The sequence below is a fragment of the Neolamprologus multifasciatus genome, chromosome 19, assembly GCF_963576455.1.
Source record: "Neolamprologus multifasciatus chromosome 19, fNeoMul1.2, whole genome shotgun sequence".
Lineage (NCBI taxonomy): Eukaryota > Metazoa > Chordata > Actinopteri > Cichliformes > Cichlidae > Neolamprologus > Neolamprologus multifasciatus.
Window position 1 is genome coordinate 8,551,613 of NC_140457.1, and position 18,264 is coordinate 8,569,876.

At 39.4% G+C, this 18,264-nt stretch overlaps 2 protein-coding genes across 7 annotated transcripts in view; one reads left to right on the forward strand and one right to left on the reverse strand.

Annotated features, from left to right (window-relative positions):
* The first annotated feature begins 2,350 nt into the window (after nt 1-2,350).
* Nucleotides 2,351-18,264, forward strand: part of pacs2 (phosphofurin acidic cluster sorting protein 2) — a 76,331-nt gene continuing 60,417 nt past the window's right edge. For all 3 annotated transcript variants that reach the window (XM_085144406.1, XM_085144408.1, XM_085144407.1), the window contains exon 1: nt 2,351-2,715. In XM_085144406.1, coding sequence (XP_085000532.1) covers nt 2,597-2,715 — 119 coding nt within the window. In that variant the 5' untranslated portion in view covers nt 2,351-2,596. The remainder of the gene's footprint in view (nt 2,716-18,264) is intronic.
* LOC146495913 (uncharacterized) lies at nt 12,919-18,223 on the reverse strand. Of its 4 annotated transcripts, none has more exons than XM_085144426.1 (5): nt 17,970-18,223; nt 17,027-17,086; nt 15,121-15,276; nt 14,825-14,917; nt 12,919-13,545 (listed from the first exon to the last, which is right to left on the reverse strand). In XM_085144426.1, exons 2-5 carry the CDS (start codon nt 17,027-17,029, stop codon nt 13,243-13,245), a joined length of 555 nt encoding a protein of 184 aa, XP_085000552.1. In that variant the 5' UTR covers nt 17,030-17,086; nt 17,970-18,223; the 3' UTR covers nt 12,919-13,242. The 4 variants fall into 4 exon arrangements, with proteins under 4 accessions (XP_085000552.1, XP_085000553.1, XP_085000554.1 ...); XM_085144427.1 differs by having other exon boundaries at nt 15,121-16,912; XM_085144428.1 differs by adding an exon at nt 16,864-16,912 and having other exon boundaries at nt 17,027-18,223.

Here is an 18,264-nt window from a genome sequence, read left to right on the forward strand (position 1 = left end):
CAACAAAGACATCTGTACCTGGTGTGTGCTAACTGGACTTCTCTGCTATGTTTGGGCTGTTGATGCATTTTGGAACTTATAACTTATTGCTCCTCCCTTTAATCCACATATGATCACTTCTGGCTCCAGTGGTGACTACATCCACTTTTTTGTACAGTCTTTGGTTCTGACGGCCTTTATACTGAGAAAAAACTGATTTTGAACAGTAAAAATTAAATGAAGTTCATTTTTTCGTTTGTTCAAGGGGACAGAGGGGCGATTACTGAGCAAATATGATTATAGACAAGCTTTCTGAGGATTAATATAGTAACAGCTTATCCAGGAGCTCATGCTAATCCTTAAAGTGGCCACGTGCTTTAAAGATGAGTGGTTTCTCTTTACGTTACTCACCGTTAAAGTGTAAAACATGTTTGTTGCGGTCTTGATTAAATGCAAGCAGTTTTAATTACTTTGGCTTTAATCCCATTCATCGTGGTCACCACATGGTGGCAGTATCTGCTCGCATTGCAAAGTCGCTGCATGGCTGTACGTGAGTGATCCACCATTAGGGATGACAATAATCAGGACCTGATTTTCCAGGTGAATGAATGGAAATAATTTACGCAGGTAAACTGCTGTGATTTTAAGAGTGAAAGATGTAATCAAGCCACTCGAGCCGTTGAAATGGAATTTAACGTGGAGTTTTATAGCGTATTAATCATTAATCACTGTAAGAAAGTTGTAGAAATTATCAGCAGTTGCACTAAAGACCTTTTCTAAATTTAACTCACAATTGCATCTCATCTATCAGGTGAACCTAGACTCTTAACCATTGGACTAGGATTATCTATCTGTAGTTCAATGTAGCTCCACCCCCAGCTGCTCTCACAGCAAAGCTCTGTTGTTGTTATTGTTGTATCACTCAGGTATCACTCTACCTGCCACTGCAGGGAAGGAAGTCCTACGGTGACGTTTTGTTCTGGAGAGAAATATATGAGGGATAATTAATGCCCTGTTGAAGCGCAATGAATGCAAAGGCAGTCAAATTTAAGTGCCAAACTTATAGAAGGAAATTAGTGCCATATTTTAAAAACTAAAAATAAAACAAGGGTTTTGCATATAATGACTTAATCTTAGTGAGATACTAAAAGCTGTATGCTTTCTTACCACTGCAGTATCTATGCAGTAATAAAGCTCCTTGAGTCTCTCAGTAGAGGAAGTGTGATACTCAGACACTCGTTTTGCCTTCAAGGAAATGGTCTTTGTTATATGGTAATAAACACTTACTTTATTAGGTATTCATCTTGATTATGTCTAATTCTGGCCCTACCATCCAAATGTGTCATTAGAACTGAAAAAAGCTAAATAACACACATCTCTTGCTGTATAAGTAACATCCTAACACTTTCCTTTTTAAATAAACAGTGTCACTGTGGTATTACAAAATGCTGTTTCATCAGTCTGAAACACACCAACTTCCTCAAAATGCCTTGTTTATCTCACAGCTGATCCAACATACACTAAAACTTAACGCTATTTGATGTCAGTGTTGCTAAGCTTTCAGCTGAACTGCAATCAGTAGAAATGATTATCTGGAATAACTGCCACTACGCCACTATTTGAGCTTTTATGGTTTCACATCAGTTGGAGGGTTTCATGATGTAAGGTTGTGATAGTTATAGTGTTCTATCTGAAGTTGGTGTACTGGGTTTAACAGCTGCTGATAGATTTAATTTCCTTTTGTTTATGGATACACTGATTTTGCTTTTTTGGAGAAAGACACGACTCGTGGTGCATATTTGCAGGACTCAGCTTGATCAAATAAATTTACTGTACTGCAAAGATGAGTCCAACTGTGGGGTGGACTAAACCATTTTACCATGTGTTTCCATCCATCCTTTTCCACTTATCTAGTTAACCTAACATACAACTCCACAGAGAAAAGGCCCAGCAGGCTGGTGGATTTCAAATCTGTATCTCTAAATATGGAAATGCAAAACTGCAAACAAAAACAGGCTTTGGAGGACTCCTGCCACTGTCTGTCCTTAGGTAGTCTCGCCCCCTCACTCCACCCCACCTCAGCAACTAGGGCCCCCTGGTAAAAGCACTGAGTTACTCCCATCTGATTGGTTGATTAAATATTTACATTAATATGCTATGTTATATATGTTATATACAAATGCATGCTCTCTTACCACAGTTTTATCATATAGCTGGCATCATTTGTGTCATATCATACATGCTTTTCCTTTACAAGACACATTTTATTATCTGGTGCAAAAACAAAAACACAATGCAATGAATGCTGTGAATAAGTGTGTGAGTGGGTAAAATGTTCCCCTCCCTCCAGCAACAGGGCGGCACGAATCGCCCTCCATACCCTCAGAGCAGCGTGGTAGGCACAACAAGCTCAGCGGTGGCTCCGCTGCAGTCCCTCCCTGGCACAGAGGACCACACCGGAGAAATGAGCTCGTCCTCCGCCGTCTGCACTGCATTAACGTGAGTGCGTAACGGCTCTTTTTCACGGAAACACACGCGTATACAGAGGACCTGCACCGGTCTGCTGTTTCCAACCCCCCCAGCTTGGTGTCGGATAGTCCCACCGGCAGCTTGGACCATGGCGGAAAGAAGCGGCCGGCTGAGTTTCCCCGGGAGCGGGGCTCTCAACAGACCGGTTCCCATGAACCTGTTTGCAACGTGGGAGATAGACGGATCGTCCCCGAACTGCATCCCGAGGTAAAACGCGGCTGGCGCCGTATCTCGGTGTCCTTTTAAACTTTAAATGCGACGCTTGCACCGTGCCAGACGCGCAAGCTGTCAGTTGTCAGTTGGCTAACGTTACGCTTGCACCAGCTAGCTGTATCATCATGCCAAGTGGATGCCCATGCAGGCAGGCCCTGCACCGGGATCCTCCATCCACCTGCAGCACTGTTTGAATGTAAATATTGCAAAGGGAGGGTAAAATGTGCCTTGTTGGTAGGCTACAAAAACAAACACGTTCAGTGCAGGGTTACATCCCACCGTGAAGGTGTGTGTTCTGCAGAAGAATGAAAGGTAACCAGCCCCGTGCCAGATCACTGTGCCTCGCTTCATGCATCTTGGAGACCCAGTGGGTTCATTGGGTTCTTGTGAGCCCCCCCCCCCCCCCCCCATCCTTCATCCTCGAGGAGACTTAAATGCAGTGTGCATTCCAAGGTTGCCCCGATTTGGGTGCATTTCTATGATTTCTAGTGTTCCTCATCTCAGCACTGGTAACATTTCACCCATGATAGGAGAGCAGCTCACAGCAATTTTCACTCTCGATTGTCTTCTGCCAGAAAATATAGTTTAATACCTTCACAGACAGTAATATCTCAAAGTCTCTGGAGGCTTTGGCATTGTTTTTAGTTTACTGCCTCATATCTCCCACTATGTAATTCATTCAGTCATTTCTGTAACTTCTCTTTAAATTTGTGTGTGCAGCTGCTGAAAAAGCATCAAGCAATTTTAATTTTCCTTTGTTTTGTTTGTTTTTCAATACTCAAAACAAAAAAAGCTCTGTGTAGGTGTGTTTGGTTCCTTCAAACTTATGCCTTGCCCTCAGGTTGCAAACAGAACAGAGCAGTATTTGTATAGTTGTTCTCAGCTGGAGTGTCACTGTGGTTTTACTGGACTGCGCTCCTAAAACCCAACAATGTCTAATTATACGGTGATTTAAAAGGGAGAAAAACCCCCAGCAAATTTTCACTTTTCTGATGCTGGAGTTAATTACAGTAGCGTAAACGGTTCATTCATTATTCAAATGAACATGGGTATATAATTAAGGCTCCTCCTCTGAATATATTTTTCTGTTAGGCTTTTCCATATATAGTCATGGTAAAAAGAAAGTACAGGTTTAATGTCTAACATATCAGGACATAACAAAAATATTCTGGCCCTTAACAGGTCTTAATATTTGGTAAATACAACATCAGTTGAACAGAAATGCATGACCTATCATGCTTTTATTTATCAGCTTGACTCATGCACTTGAGTAACTGATCATCAGTAAACGTGAGCTCCTTTATAAAAGCTAAAGTTTTGGTGGTCTGGAGCATTCAGGTGTGGTTTAAAGGGTGAATTACATCACCATTGAACCAATCCTTCCTGTCCATCAATCTGGGTGGACAGACTGATGGACAGGAAGTTGTTTAAAAGGCCATTTCCAAACGATTTGAAGTCCATCATTCTACAATGAGAAAGATTATTCACAAGTGGAAAACAAGACGTTTGGACGGGCATCCCAGCAAATTCACCCCAACAAAAAAAGAAACCTTAGTTACTATGTTAAATGTTAAAGTTATTAATGGTACAAATTTCCAGGAGAAAGCATTTCTAAAAAGAACAAACCACAAGACTTTGGCAGCAGTGTCCAAAAGACAAATTAGGCCAAAGTAGTTATGACTGGTTATAGTAAAAAGAGAAGGGAAACATCAGCAGAAGCACATCACACCAAGCACGGTGGTGGAGGGTTGATGATTTGGGCTTGTTTTGCTCCCAGAGGACTTTGGGACCTTACAGTCATTGAATCAACCATGAACTCAGATGTATATTAAAGTATACTGGAGTCAAATGTGTGTCCATCTGTCCAACAGCTAAAGCTTGGGCAAAGCTTCATGCAACAGGACAACGATCCCAAGCACAACAGCAAATCTGCAACAGAATGACTGAATTGTTTTGATGGGCCGTTACAAAAGCTGTTCATAAACAAATGCCCACAAACCTCAATGAACTGAAATGACATAAAAATAGTGGGCAGAAATCCCCCACAATGATTAGAGAGATTGATAAAGTCAGACAGGAAACTGATTACTTGAAGTTGCTGCTGCTAAAAGTGAGTCAACAAGCTACTGAATCATGGGGTGTACTTAGTTTTTTATTTTTTCAGATGCTGTTTCAATAGACACAGTGTAATATGTCATGTGTTGTCATTCATCTCGGCTTGTATTTACCTAATTTTAAGACCAGCTAAGGAGCAGTTGATTGTTCACTGTGGCGTTATGCATAAAACCTTATAATTGAAAGAGGGTTTACTTTCGTTTTGCTATAACTCTATGTTTGAAAGCCTAATGCAAATGTTCATTTGAGAATAATAATTCTGAGTGTCAGACCTTGAGCTCAAACGCTGGGTTATCGCACAAAATAGTCGGTCTGATTATGAAGTGGCATTGAATTAAGCCACAGCCTTGGTATAAAACCTTGGTCAGCAGTTCTACAAACTATCCTTTAAAGCTGATTTCTTCCGATATTTAATGTTGTAACTGTCAGCACAAGCATGTAATGTGGTTAGATGTGTTTTTGAATTAAAAACAGATATGAGGCATTTCAGTACGAGTATAACTGTAAATAAATCTATGCTTACAGGCGTATAATCAAATAAAGTTGCATTTTTTCAACCATAAAATCAGAGCCAAAACCTCATTAGAGGAGGTCAGAAGAGAAATCTTTTTTTTTAATGGTTGTATATCAGATTAAAATACGGTAACTATTCAGCACTTGGATGCAACACAGACAAAATCCTGCTGTCAGACTTCGGTCAGCATCTGTCAGCCTGCAGAGAAGAGGGAAAACGCTGCAACTGATACAGAATATGGAGGAGTATGTTTGTGTGTTTATTTACTTTTTTTAAAACTCTCTCTCTTCAGCCTCGATCTATCCTCTTAAGTTAATACCTTCAGTGGGCATTAAATTGCATGGCTTTTAGCTGAAATAAAACTAATTCATTTCCAGGAATAGCATATTCGAGATGTTATTCAGCTGAGTGGACAAGTGGATAAAAAGGTTCCTGTAACTAAAAAGTCCCGGGTTCAATCTGCACTGACCCTGCACGTCTGTCAGCAACAAGAGCAGCGTGGGCTGTCGTATGAAGCGGCTTTACAGAGTGGATTTACTTCGCTTAATGTGTTCGTGGGCTCAGACACTGCAGCAACTCGCCTGCTAGTGTGAAGTGAATTCAAGACCTTTAAAGGCTGTAGCTCTCTATTGACTGCTGTCTGTCAGAGTTTAGACAGGAGGAACTCAGCTTGTTAACCAGGTGTCAAATCAACTGTCTTCCTCTGTCAGTCTCACACGGGAACTAAATAAACTGAACGCCTCACTGCCTGCACTACTATCTGCTTCTTTTAGTATTTAGTTGTTTTTTCCTGAAACAATGGAGAGGCTCTTCTTTCAGTTTTTTTCTTTTCATGTAGTATAATTCATGGTTATGATAATTAAAAATTTAGCTTTGGATAAATAGTGTGAAAAATGAATTTGGTTATTTCTTTATTCCAACACATAGACTGTATATAAAAGATGGACCGGGAAATGCAGAAGACCTTTAAACCTGCGTTTCTTTCCCCTAATGGTCAGCAGGAGGTCATTTTTTTCACTTACAAAAAGAAGTCTGATTGAGAAAAGGCCAGTAAATACATTCACATTAAATGTAATCATCTTCATCCGTAGCTTCAGATCATGAAATGTGTTAATGCTCATTTTGTAAATTGTATGCTTTAGGGCATGGGCACCTTATGTTTGACAAATCAGTCAGGGTCTAGAGTTCATCATTCACTGCTATGCAGATGATACCCAATTATATTTATCTATGAGGTTGAAAGACAAAAATAAATTAGTTTAGTTAAAGCTATAAAGCCTCTGATGACTGACAATTTCCTACTATAGACACAACTAAAAATCTTTGCAACATTATGTCTAACCAGATACTTACTGTAGATAGGCCTTGGCTTCCAGCAGCACTGTGAGGAAACTTTCAGTCATTTCTAATCAGGATATATCCTTCACCATGCACATTAAACAACTATTTAAGATTGCTTGCTTTTATTTGATTCTAGCTAATGTATTAATTGCTTCTAGTATGGCTATTTAATTCATTATTATCAGGTTGTTCTAAAAATTCCCTTACAAGCTTTTAGTTGATCCAGAATGCTGCAGCAATAGTAAATTGTATCTTCTATTTTCCACTCCCAACCACTGCCCCTACCCGAGCCCTCCCAGAGGTCTATTCCTGTTTAGAAGGGAGTTTTTGCTTCCCACCTTCTCAAAGAGCTCTTATTAGAGAATCATCAAATTTACAAGGGTTTTTTCTCTAATGCTGTAGGGTCTTTACCTTAGTATCTGCCGGTTTGTGACAAAAATTGAGATATATTTTTGTCGATAGCTAAAATGTTAAGAGCAACTCTGCAAACTAGTGGATGATGGTAGCTGTGTACATCTTTTGCATACAGTCTATGGTAAACGACTGAAATTTAATTGCTATCATATTTGCTTCCCTTCTCAAAAATGTGAGCTCTCAGTAAAAACTGAATGCATGTTAAGTTTTATCAACTGCCATCTGTCATCCTAATTTTTGCAGTTGTACAAGCAAGCCTTCAGCTTATGCATTGTAATAAGAAAAACAGTGCAGTTCTTGTCAGCAGCGACCATTACAAGTTAGTGGATTCTCTATGTGAGACAGAGGTAGTATGAAGGGAAGAGTACTTAGCATGATAAGTGATTTTTTAAAATTTTAAACACATCTCCTTTTTAGTCCTCAGGAGCCAGAGTTTAATTTTTTATGGGGAAATCGGGTTTGGTGTGAAGAGAGTCAGTAACATGGTTCCTCGGAGCTGTACTCATTATACTGTTCTGTTGCCAGAATGAGGATTTAAATTAGTAAACTTGTATACAGTGCTAATCAGATCCTGGCATCCCTTTACCTCACATGGGTTCATTACATTTTTAAAAATCAGCCAAGCTACTGTTTGTAACATGGGACCAAGCAGCATTTTTAATTTGAACTAGCATATGTGCTCTTCTCCTGATTTTTATCATTTTATCCTGTACCTTCCTCATCCTTCCACAAATACTGCTCGCAGTGGCTCGGAGGTCTCTGAAGCCCAAAGGCTATTAGCCTGGGAGGCTTATAGAAGTGCTGCCTCGGCACTGATCTCACGTTTCCTAGAGTCACTTCAGGACACGTGCCTCTCCACGCTGAGATACTTCATAATCACCTACCTCAGGAGAGGGAGGGGGCCTTAAACACATAACGTAGAGGTTGGTGGGTTGTGAAAATCCAGATGTGAGATCTAAAAGTGGCTGCAGTTTTTTATAAGGTAGCACTAAGTGTTTGTGAGGCTCTGATCCGTGCTTACTAATAATGCTAAGAAAGGAAACAAAGAACATGATGGGTACAATGAAGGCTCCTCATATATTCTCAGCATCCTCCTTAAGTGATCCCAACTCTGAATGTGAAATGTGGTGGTAAGTCCTGTCACCTCATCGTGAGAGGCATTTGAATGAGCACCAAATGCGCTGTTTCATCGCTCAGGGCATCTGAACGCTTTGCTATAATTGCACACTTGTTCCTAAAGATGCTTGTGTCTTCTAAGAGCCTCTAAAGACCCCTATCTTGTATGTAAAATCAATCAGCTGCTGATGCTACCTCTGCTCTTAAGAGCCAAGGGCAAGGAGCTGTGTTTCATTTTGGTATTTTTGAAGTGGGCATCAGCTGCATTTCTGCACATCAGCCCACAGGCGTGTGGCTAAGTGCTACAAGAGACGGGGCCAATCTCAGAGACAGAGCAGGGATTGAACGGGCCCTCGAATGGCAGCTGGAGCCAGTAGGCAGTCATATTTGGGCCTGTTGGAGGCGAGACTGCTGAGATGTCGCTTTGAGCAGCAGCGAGACACTTGCTCTTTTGTCCCCTGGCTGCCTGGGATGGTTACACTGCGGGAATTTAGAGTAGGATGAATGAGGGGTAGTTAAAGCCTCTCATTGTTTTATGTTCCCTTTGTTGTTCTTGTTGTCCTGCACTCGGTGCCTGTTCTGTACCAATGTTTGTGAGTTTTAACAAGGCTAAGAAGCTACAACTATGCCAGAAGCCCTGTGAAGCTGTGCTTAGGAAGTTTTTTGAGCTAAATGATAACGTGCCTAGAATAACAATGCTTGCGTGCGGATCTCCAGCAAGCATAGTGTTTACCATCCTAGCTTTGCATGCAAGAGTGATAAAATCAATAGCAGAGGTTAGCAAGGGGTTTTTATTCTGAGGGTAACAACTGGATTTTTTTTTTTATTATGACAACTTCAAAACATTTCAACAAAAAGTAGGTTTCATCATCTGGGAGCGCATTTGTTCCTTCTTTCCTGCAAGTGTTGCCATTTTTTATTGGTTAAGTCAGAGGGTTTAAGTTTCGTGTGGCGATATATAAAATGCCAGATGTTCAGAAAATGTATATACATTCATATATCCTCTTGGGACCATGAATGAACCAATTTCATGGGAAAGGTGTGAACAGTCATTGAGACATTTCATTAAAAGAAAAAATAGCAAAATCTCACCCTAGTGGTGGTTGTAGATTAGGTCTCAGTCATGCAGCCCCAGAGACTCGCTGCTAGGGAAAGTATGGAGATCACTGGATGTCACTGGATACAAATTAGTCACATAAAGGGTTTTACACTACGAATCATCTCTGGGTTGCGATGGTCGCTTGCAGATTGCTGCTGTCACCCATACTTTTCACAGGAGATGTTGACTTGCTTGCAAATATTTGTTAACTGAACCACAGAACGGCAGTTAAACAACACAACTGACAGACTTGACATAAGTTCACCTTCAAAATAAAAGTCTTACTGTACCTCACTGTAGAAATCAACATTTTAAACCTTACAACTTTTAAAATGTCTATTAGTGATGAAAGCAATCACCAGGTGCTGCTCAGCAGCGCAGCATCGCATACCTCTTTACATCTAGTTTCACCTAGCATCAGCAGGCAGCCTCCTGCAGACATTTGGCAAACTGTTTGGGGAATACACAATCTTCCTGTAGCTGCAGATGGGTACCAGGCAGGCCTGTGCAAACCATGAACTAAATTTCTTGGCAGTTGGTTGATTATGTTTATGCCAGGCACACAGGCACAGAAAAGGAGGCAGGAATTAGAAACTGTATTTATTGCAGTGTTATGGGAAGCTTGGGAGCAGGTTTGGGAAAGCTTGTGCTAGTAGCTGACTGGCTGGCCTAAAGAGAGGAGCTGTGTTTGAGGAGAAACCCGAGAAGCTGCCCTGAGGGAACAAAGAAGACAGAAGTGCAGCAATACTGATGTGCAGCAGATTCTACTGCTAAACGATCTTAAAAGCAAAGATGTGGAGCACCAGTGGACTGACACTGCCATACACAGAGCCCCAAATGCTCTGATGATTTCCACACTTTAAACAGACACCTTTGTAGAGTCATTCTCCTACCATGCTCTTTGAATGTTAACTTAGAAGGTCTTATGTAAGAGATCCCCCCTGAATCTTGCTGATGCAGAGCATCCTGTAGGACAGACAGGGCAGGAAGGGAAAGGGCAGTTGTCTCCTCACTGCAACACACACACACACCCTCCAAACACACATTTGAGATGCTTTGTGACTCTGCAGGCCGATCAATTTTGCCTACAGCTGACCACACTCATGCCTCAGCGCCCAGCTCCATGCTTGACTGCCTGCTTTTTGTGCTCCTCTTTTATTTCCCCAGACAATATTAGATTTCTATGAACCTGCGTTGATAATATCTGTTTTGCTTTCCTGCAGAATGAGATTACGAGCATGAAAAAAATGCTGCATGGCAGCCTGTATAGGTTCTGTTTGCACAATATGGGATTGTTTACATTGAATCTAGATGGTGGAAGAACAAGCCTGTGGCAGACTTAAGTTAAATGTCAAGGCCTGCAAAAGAAAGATGATAAAATGCAGACATAAACATCAAATTACTGTAAATGGCCCAATGTAATCCAGGTTGGTAGGGTAGCTCAAAAATGAAAGACAGCTCAGGAGAAAAAAACTGCTATAATATGCTGCATGCACCCGCAGCACTGATGTCGCATTAACATATGCACCACAAATGAATTTCATGCTAACCGGGAAACAGAACATGTGCCCTCTGAGATATGGAAAATTACATTTCTTCTACAATTCTTCTTGCAAGAAAATGCGAGCCCCAATGAAACAAATGTAAACCAACCATCGCTGCCATCTATGTTCTTGAAATGTTCAGTCCAGGGACACAGCGTTGGTCTTTTAGTCTAAATAAGATGTCTAAAGACTAAACGGTGTCTAGATGAACCCAACAGATAATAAAAATGTCTTTATAAGACAATATCAGCAAAACTGGCTCAGGAAATGTTACGTCTACTACTGATTTCCACACAGACTGATAAATGTATCTGAATGTGGCATTTTTATCATTTGAACGACTGATCTATTGCTTATCGGACAGCACGTCCTGCTATATATAAAATTCTCTTGGAAGTTTTGTGTTTCCTCTAAATGTTTCTGGCATCACTTGACATTTAGTTTAGTTATTATTTGTTAAAATGGGGCAATAGTAATAGGTAATAATTAGGCAATAGCTGGTATTTACAAAGAACGTATCTGATGCTTGCGTAACGAGATAAAAAGGGGCCAAAAGAAAGTACGAAAATGGTGAAACACTGTATTAATAACAGAATGGTCATTTGGGTATTTAAAGGTTATATTTAACTACAGATCGACTAAAAACTAAAAGTAGCAAAAGCTTTCTTTTCAGAGTAGGTGACGGTGAGGTGAGCGCCCTCATCATTCATTTCTGAAATCCTATGATGGTGTCAGCAACACCCACCGCAGTGATAACCTACACTCAAAAAAATGTGTTGTTGGATGAACACAATTTAATCATGGCACCCATTTTGCACACGATTTAACCAAGTACAATAAACCATTTTCAATCATGTCAAACCAACACATTTAGCATTTGGCGGTTTAATGTAATCAGATTACGTTGGATCAACATAGTATACTTACATTGATTTGAAGTGATTTATTTAAGTATGTAGAGTGAAATTTGTTTTAATTCATTCTACACACGTTAAAAGGTTTAGGAAAACACAATTAAATCTTGTTGTTTCAACAACTACTTAGTTAATCAAGGCAACTACTGCAAGTCTTGCTTAATAAACCAATATGGGGGTTGATGATTTCACTCATTTCAATCGAATTATTTCAATTAGATTTGTTTACATTTGTTACACATTTAGAAACCCACTACTTTACAAAAAAAGTCACAATCAGATAATGATAACATTAACTTTATTAACTGGATTTAGTGGACAATATAAAAGCTTACCATTTTTGTACACCTGCAAGCATTATGCCACTTCAAAAGGTATAACGTTAGAATACTTATTTACATAGGTAATATGTTGGAACCAAAGCTTCCACAACTAAAAACAGATGCAAAATTTGCTAAATATTTCAACTGTATTTTAAAAAATTAAACTAAAAGATAAAAATACATCTCCCACTTGGCAAGTTAAAACATGTGACAAAATAGAATTACCATTGTGTGAATTTGGAAAAAAAAAAAAATAAGAAATAATTTGGGGGCAATACAACAACAACAAAAAATCCATAGGTTAAAAAAAAAGAAAAAAATATATATATAGGGATTAAAAAAAATTTAGGAAGTAAAACTAAAATAGAAACAGAAGGCTTAACATCAAATTAAATGACAGATGACATTTTTTTTTTCAAATGCAATTAATTATTTGAAATGAAAATCTATATTTGTTTGGTGTATCTCATTGTAATAATTATTAGTTTGACCAATTTTTATATTTCTGTATTTATTTTTTAATTTTTGTTGCAGTCCTCCACAGCTACCAATATAGTTTTGCTGTGTTTTAAAACATGCTAGCAAGCAAAATGGACACAATAATACAGTGAACTTAACAGGTGGCAGTGGTCTTAAACTTTACAGGCCCTTGACACAACATAGTAACAGTGCAGCTAAAAACAACAATGAACATTTCTTTGGGAAAACCCCTCAATGCAGTTTCTGTAAAATGGTAACTTTGTTCTACAAAGGAGAAGAAAAAAAAAAAAGAGGGGGGCACTAAAGCACTCCAATGGAGTGCTTTAGTGCCCCCCTCTTTTTTTCCTTCTTCATTCAACACATGACAGCATTATGGTATGTGTGAATTAGTACCTATACTACAAACTCAAAATTAAATGAAAAATAATTAACAGAACAGTACTTCTGTCAGTACTTCTGATCCATTTTGAGCCATCTATATAAGGACAAACAAAAATCATCTGCAGTGCTGTATAAAAGGTGAATTGCCCAACAGAGAGAATCCAAAAACTTAAAAATATTTTTTAAATAATAGAAAAAAATATAAACAACTCAAATATTAACATTATATATTGGAAATCACCATTGCACCAATGAACCATTCAAGACCTATCAATCATTTTCAAGTGCTGTTTTTCAGAAACTGTGCCTTTGAAGAGAGCTTTTGTCCATCAAGATTTAAAAGTATCTTCTGGAGGACTTCAAAGGTGCATTTAAGTTCTGGTGGGTAGCTCAGGTTCAAACAGTATATGAGTCCAAACAACAGAGCCCATGCTTGTGCAATGTTACCCAAATCAGTGTTAGCCTCCACACCCTCAATCAGGACACCAACGTCCTCTGGGTCATCTTCAGGTTCACCACCCTCCTTCTGGATGACGTACACCCCCATTTGCTCCATGCAGCTTTTTGCCTCGCTGTCCGTATCCTACATGAACAAATAGAAGACAACAAAGTAAAATTTAAGAGATTGTTTAAACAACTGTTTCTATGCTGTTCATAAAATCCAAGTAGTCAAAGTAATAAACAGAAAATTACACCACTAAAGTAGTTGTTAGTAATTACTCCAATACATAAATTATAAAATACACCTCTCATGTCAAAAGAGGTGGCATAATTGACCTCTCACCAGCCCCTCCCCCAAAAGGGCCATTGTCCAATTACACATTATAGCAACAATTACTGTGTCTGACAAACATTAACCTCAAGCAAGATGGAGAAGCAGTGTGCCCACCGATACCCCGAGAGATTGTGTCTGGAGGAGTTGTGTTCTTTCCATTCACAAAGTCGAAAACAACGTGAATGGATTAAACAGTGTGGATGGCCCCACTCCCAGGTAAATGTACCAAACATTATGAAGCATGTCTGCTCGCACATTTGGGTACCCATTGGTGCGCAGAGGAAACCATTTGTTTGTCGGACATAGCAAGAGTAACTTAGGACTCGAGAAAAGGCTAACTCAGCTGCTAAAATAAAACAGGTATAGAAGTGTTAGTACTAAACAGCTCAAAGTTCATAGACATTTCTATTTACAAATACTGATGACCATAGCAATGAAAAAACAACAGGACTTGTTTTAATCCAAGAGCAGATTCAAAAGCAATATTGTCTTGATGCATGTTAAATGCATTGTATGTTTGTGTATCAAGTTTAACTACTGTATGCATAAATTTCTTTCCTTCCAATACCAAATTCCATAAATTCTTTATTGCAACGCTTAATACTGTTTGGTATTCAAGACATCCTTTCCCCAATACCAGGTGTCTTGTTGCTAATCTCAAAATTTTAATTTTAACGATTTGCATTTGAGGCAACGTCACAATTTGTATGGTAAATAAAATGGTAAATGGCCTGCATTTATATAGCGCCTTACTAGTCCCTAAGGACCCCAAAGCGCTTTACATATCCAGTCATCCACCCATTTACACACACATTCACACACTGGTGATGGTAAGCTACATTGTAGCCACAGCCGCCCTGGGGCGCACTGACAGAGGCGAGGCTGCCGGACACTGGCGCCACCGGGCCCTCTGACCACCACCAGTAGGCAACGGGTGAAGTGTCTTGCCCAAGGACACAACGACCGAGACTGTCCAAGCCGGGGCTCGAACCGGCAACCTTCCGATTACAAGGCGAACTCCCAACTCTTCAGCCACGATCGCCCCATATGAGAATGTTACAGTCAACATGCTGTCACAATGACTCACCAAGTACTCCTTTATTAACTTCTCATAGTCTTCGTTTAGGTAGATGCACAAAGACTTCAAGATGCATGCTCGTCTGGTATGGATGTTGTCATGCTGGAGAGGAGGAGGAGATAATATGAGCCAAAACCAGGCTGTTTTTCTTAAAGCTAGGGTAATCAGTTAACTTGCATAATTATTCTTTAGGTTAGAACCTGGCATGTACCATTTGTTAAGCCGAAACAAAATTGACAACTTCATCTCCAAATAAAAGTTATTTTTGCTGCCTATGACAAAATCTACTCAATCCTAATACAAACCTTGGAGATGGCAAGCATGAGACCTCTTATTTTCTTTCCAGGTGTCCCTCCTTTGATCAGAAAGATTTCCATTAAGCGTGGCGCGTATTGGTCAAGCTCGGCAAAGAAAGTAGATAGCAGAGGCTTTCTGGTGATTCGCAGAAACTCCTTGTCAATCTGCAATAGAGAACAAATACATTGATTAAAAACTCAACTGTATATTTCACTCACTTCACATCTAAGCTGACTAAAGCTGCTTTTAGAAGACCATGCAGACATCAGTGCTGTCTGTGTAGAACATGAATCAGTCTGTGTCAGATCCTGAATTTAAAATTTCCACTGAAGTCACAGGTAAGAGGCAAATGGAACCAAGATCTAGGCCATTTGCTTTTTGAAGTTTGCAAAGACTGCTAAATTGTGCCAGTGGTAGTTCACTCTTTGCAACATAGTACGCTGGTCTAAACAGATTTTTCAGGTTTATTTTTAGTATGTTATTTGCAATTGGTGTTTGTTCTGGGAAAGATATTGCAGACTGAGCAATAATGCATTTCTAATGGGGGCCTTTCTTAAATGTACTGGTCCCAGTAACAAAGGCGCTTGTCGACTCAGAAATCGAGGGAAAACCAACAACACAACCGGCAGAACATTATGTTATTTACACGGGTGCACATACGTGGTCCGCATGTGCGCATTCGCTGTCAAAATAAAAGACGCGCACCAGATAAGAAGTTGCGACGCGCATTTGCGTCCATATAAAAGGCACTGTTTTTGTCCGCTAGAGTGGGATTTTCACGGCACATTCTGCACCACATCTCTGTGCGTTCATCATTTGTTTGAAGCCAGCTCACCTCCTGCAACCACTTTTCCGAGAATTCGCGCTTCTTTTGTGGTTCGGACTCCTTCTGACATTTCTTTGGAGGTGGAGGAACAGCAAAGTAATTGCTTAAAGGAGCTTCTTCGACATCTTTAAGAGTTCTAAACAAATGTCTGTCCTCCTCCAGAAAATCTTATGTACGCAAACACGCATTGCAACTTCTTATCTTGTGCGCGTTTTTTATTTTGACAGTGAATGCGCACCTGCGGACCACTTATGTGCACCCCTGGTTATATAGCTTGTCATATTGCAGCCACAGAAATTCTTGTGTCCATGAAACCATAAAGCTGCACTTTCTTTTTGCCTTATAGTCTGATTTGTCATAATTTTTCCGTTTTGTGGTAAGCTTTTCTTTGGCTGTCACTTCTTCACCCTGACCTGTCTTATTTGGCTCAGCAGAACTAAAATATATATCCTGCTGCTTTTACACACGCACTTACATAACGCTCAGCGATTCTCTGTGCGATCAACCTCTCACATGTTTAAGCTTGCTGCGGGAGATTTCACTTGTCATGTTTGCATAGTAAGCTAACAATTGATAAGACTATGTCAGAGGAATTGGTGCGCAAATTATCATCACTCACCAATCAGTGCTGTCGCTCTCTATACACAGTTCGCGCGATTGCAAAGTGAAAGCAAAAAACAAGCGCAAATTCAAACGCGATTTCAATATGTCACATATTGACAGTGGCTCACCAATGCCAATGACATAATTACCCAGCTACATTTCCGAAAGAATGCAAAAGCATTGACATATATTTTTCCTTCCTATGACAGCCCGACGGGCAGGGCAGAGATAGATTTTGGTGGCCCGACTGGAAAAATCGCTAGCCCCGGGATGTCGGGCTAGCGATTTTGCGAGCCCTGTACAGTGTTTCAATATTTTTTACCTACTACTCTCCCTGATGGAGCAACGCTTGCACTGCCACATACAAGTCACTGAAAGAAAAAAAGAGAAGCAGTTTTAAGGATGGTTTTATTGACCACCTTTTTTTTTTTAACTTTGATTAAATCATAAAACTATCATAAAAATATATGATGGTAAAAACTTACCATGTATTAAAGAGGAGGCACAAACAATCAGAAAAGGGGTCAGCTTTCTTTGTGGTGTTACTATGGTAAAGAAAACAGACAAAAAAAATTATAAAAACTCCACAGTGGATTTTTTTTTTACTTTGTTGCAAACATATAAAAAAATACAAATACATATAAATACCTCTTGCAATATAAAATTCACAGATAAATATCCAATCTGTTGCCAAATGTAATAGCAGTGTTTCACACTATGCAATAAAGATGCTGGTAGTTGCGGTAAAGGTCCGACAGGCAATTTTCATAACTATCCGCCATTGCCTTTTCCTCTGACCTCGTGTTTATGCTCTTTTTCCCATGCACTAGCGTTTAAGTCAATTCAAAGGATGCAGTCCCTGAATTTGGACACAGCTAATATTTAGCAACTCGCGCATGCTAGTTTAACTTGCATTACTGCAAGAGGCCGAATGCTTAAAAAAAGGAGAGAGAAAGAGAGAAGAAATGCAAATGATAATAAAAAAAAAGTGAAGAAAGACCATGTCTTGCAATAACCGTCATTTAAAACCAAAGTGAATGCTAACAGAGCTAGGTAAAAGTTCAATGAGACAACCATACAACTTTAGCTAACTTCATTTACTTTGAAATTGAATTTCAAACGTGTTAAATATTGAATTAAACACATTAATAACCGCTAAAAACACTATAAGACTAACTGCAAAAACGGGTAACAAAAAAAAGAAAGAAATGGAAATGCTAATAATAATATAAATATAGCCGGAGCGGATTAGAAATCAGGTATTAGACGGTACCGATTGGCACCGTCTAATACCCGATTTTCACTGTATTTGCTCCACTAGCGCTGTCTAATGACAAATTACACATTTGGAATTAAAAACATTGTTAAACAATTAACGGACGGAACAACTTCGTTTGACTAAGATATTTTCAGTTATTTATTACTTACCTGTATTGTGGAAGATTCTGCAGAGGGAAACGGCAGTTCACCAAACACATATAACTTTCTCCGCGTTCCCGCCTCTTCACTTCTGGGAAGTTTGAGCATGCGCACTAGGCATCGGTTTTAGAGTTGTTGATTTAAAATAATTACATTTAATTGAACTGAAGAATGCAAATCTAGTTCATTAAACTTTTTGTTATTTTATGTTAAACCAACAACTGATAATGATTTAAAAACCTAAACTCAATATATTCATGTTAAATAGACAAATGTCTATTGAATAAATCAAACAACTGCCTTA

Coding starts and splice junctions, on each gene's coding strand:
- LOC146495913 (XM_085144426.1), bottom strand. Junction 14,918..15,120: donor TCATGCTTGCCATCTCCAAG/GTTTGTATTAGG, acceptor CCTCCTCTCCAG/CATGACAACATCCATACCAG. Junction 13,546..14,824: donor AGTTAATAAAGGAGTACTTG/GTGAGTCATTGT, acceptor TTGTTCATGTAG/GATACGGACAGCGAGGCAAA.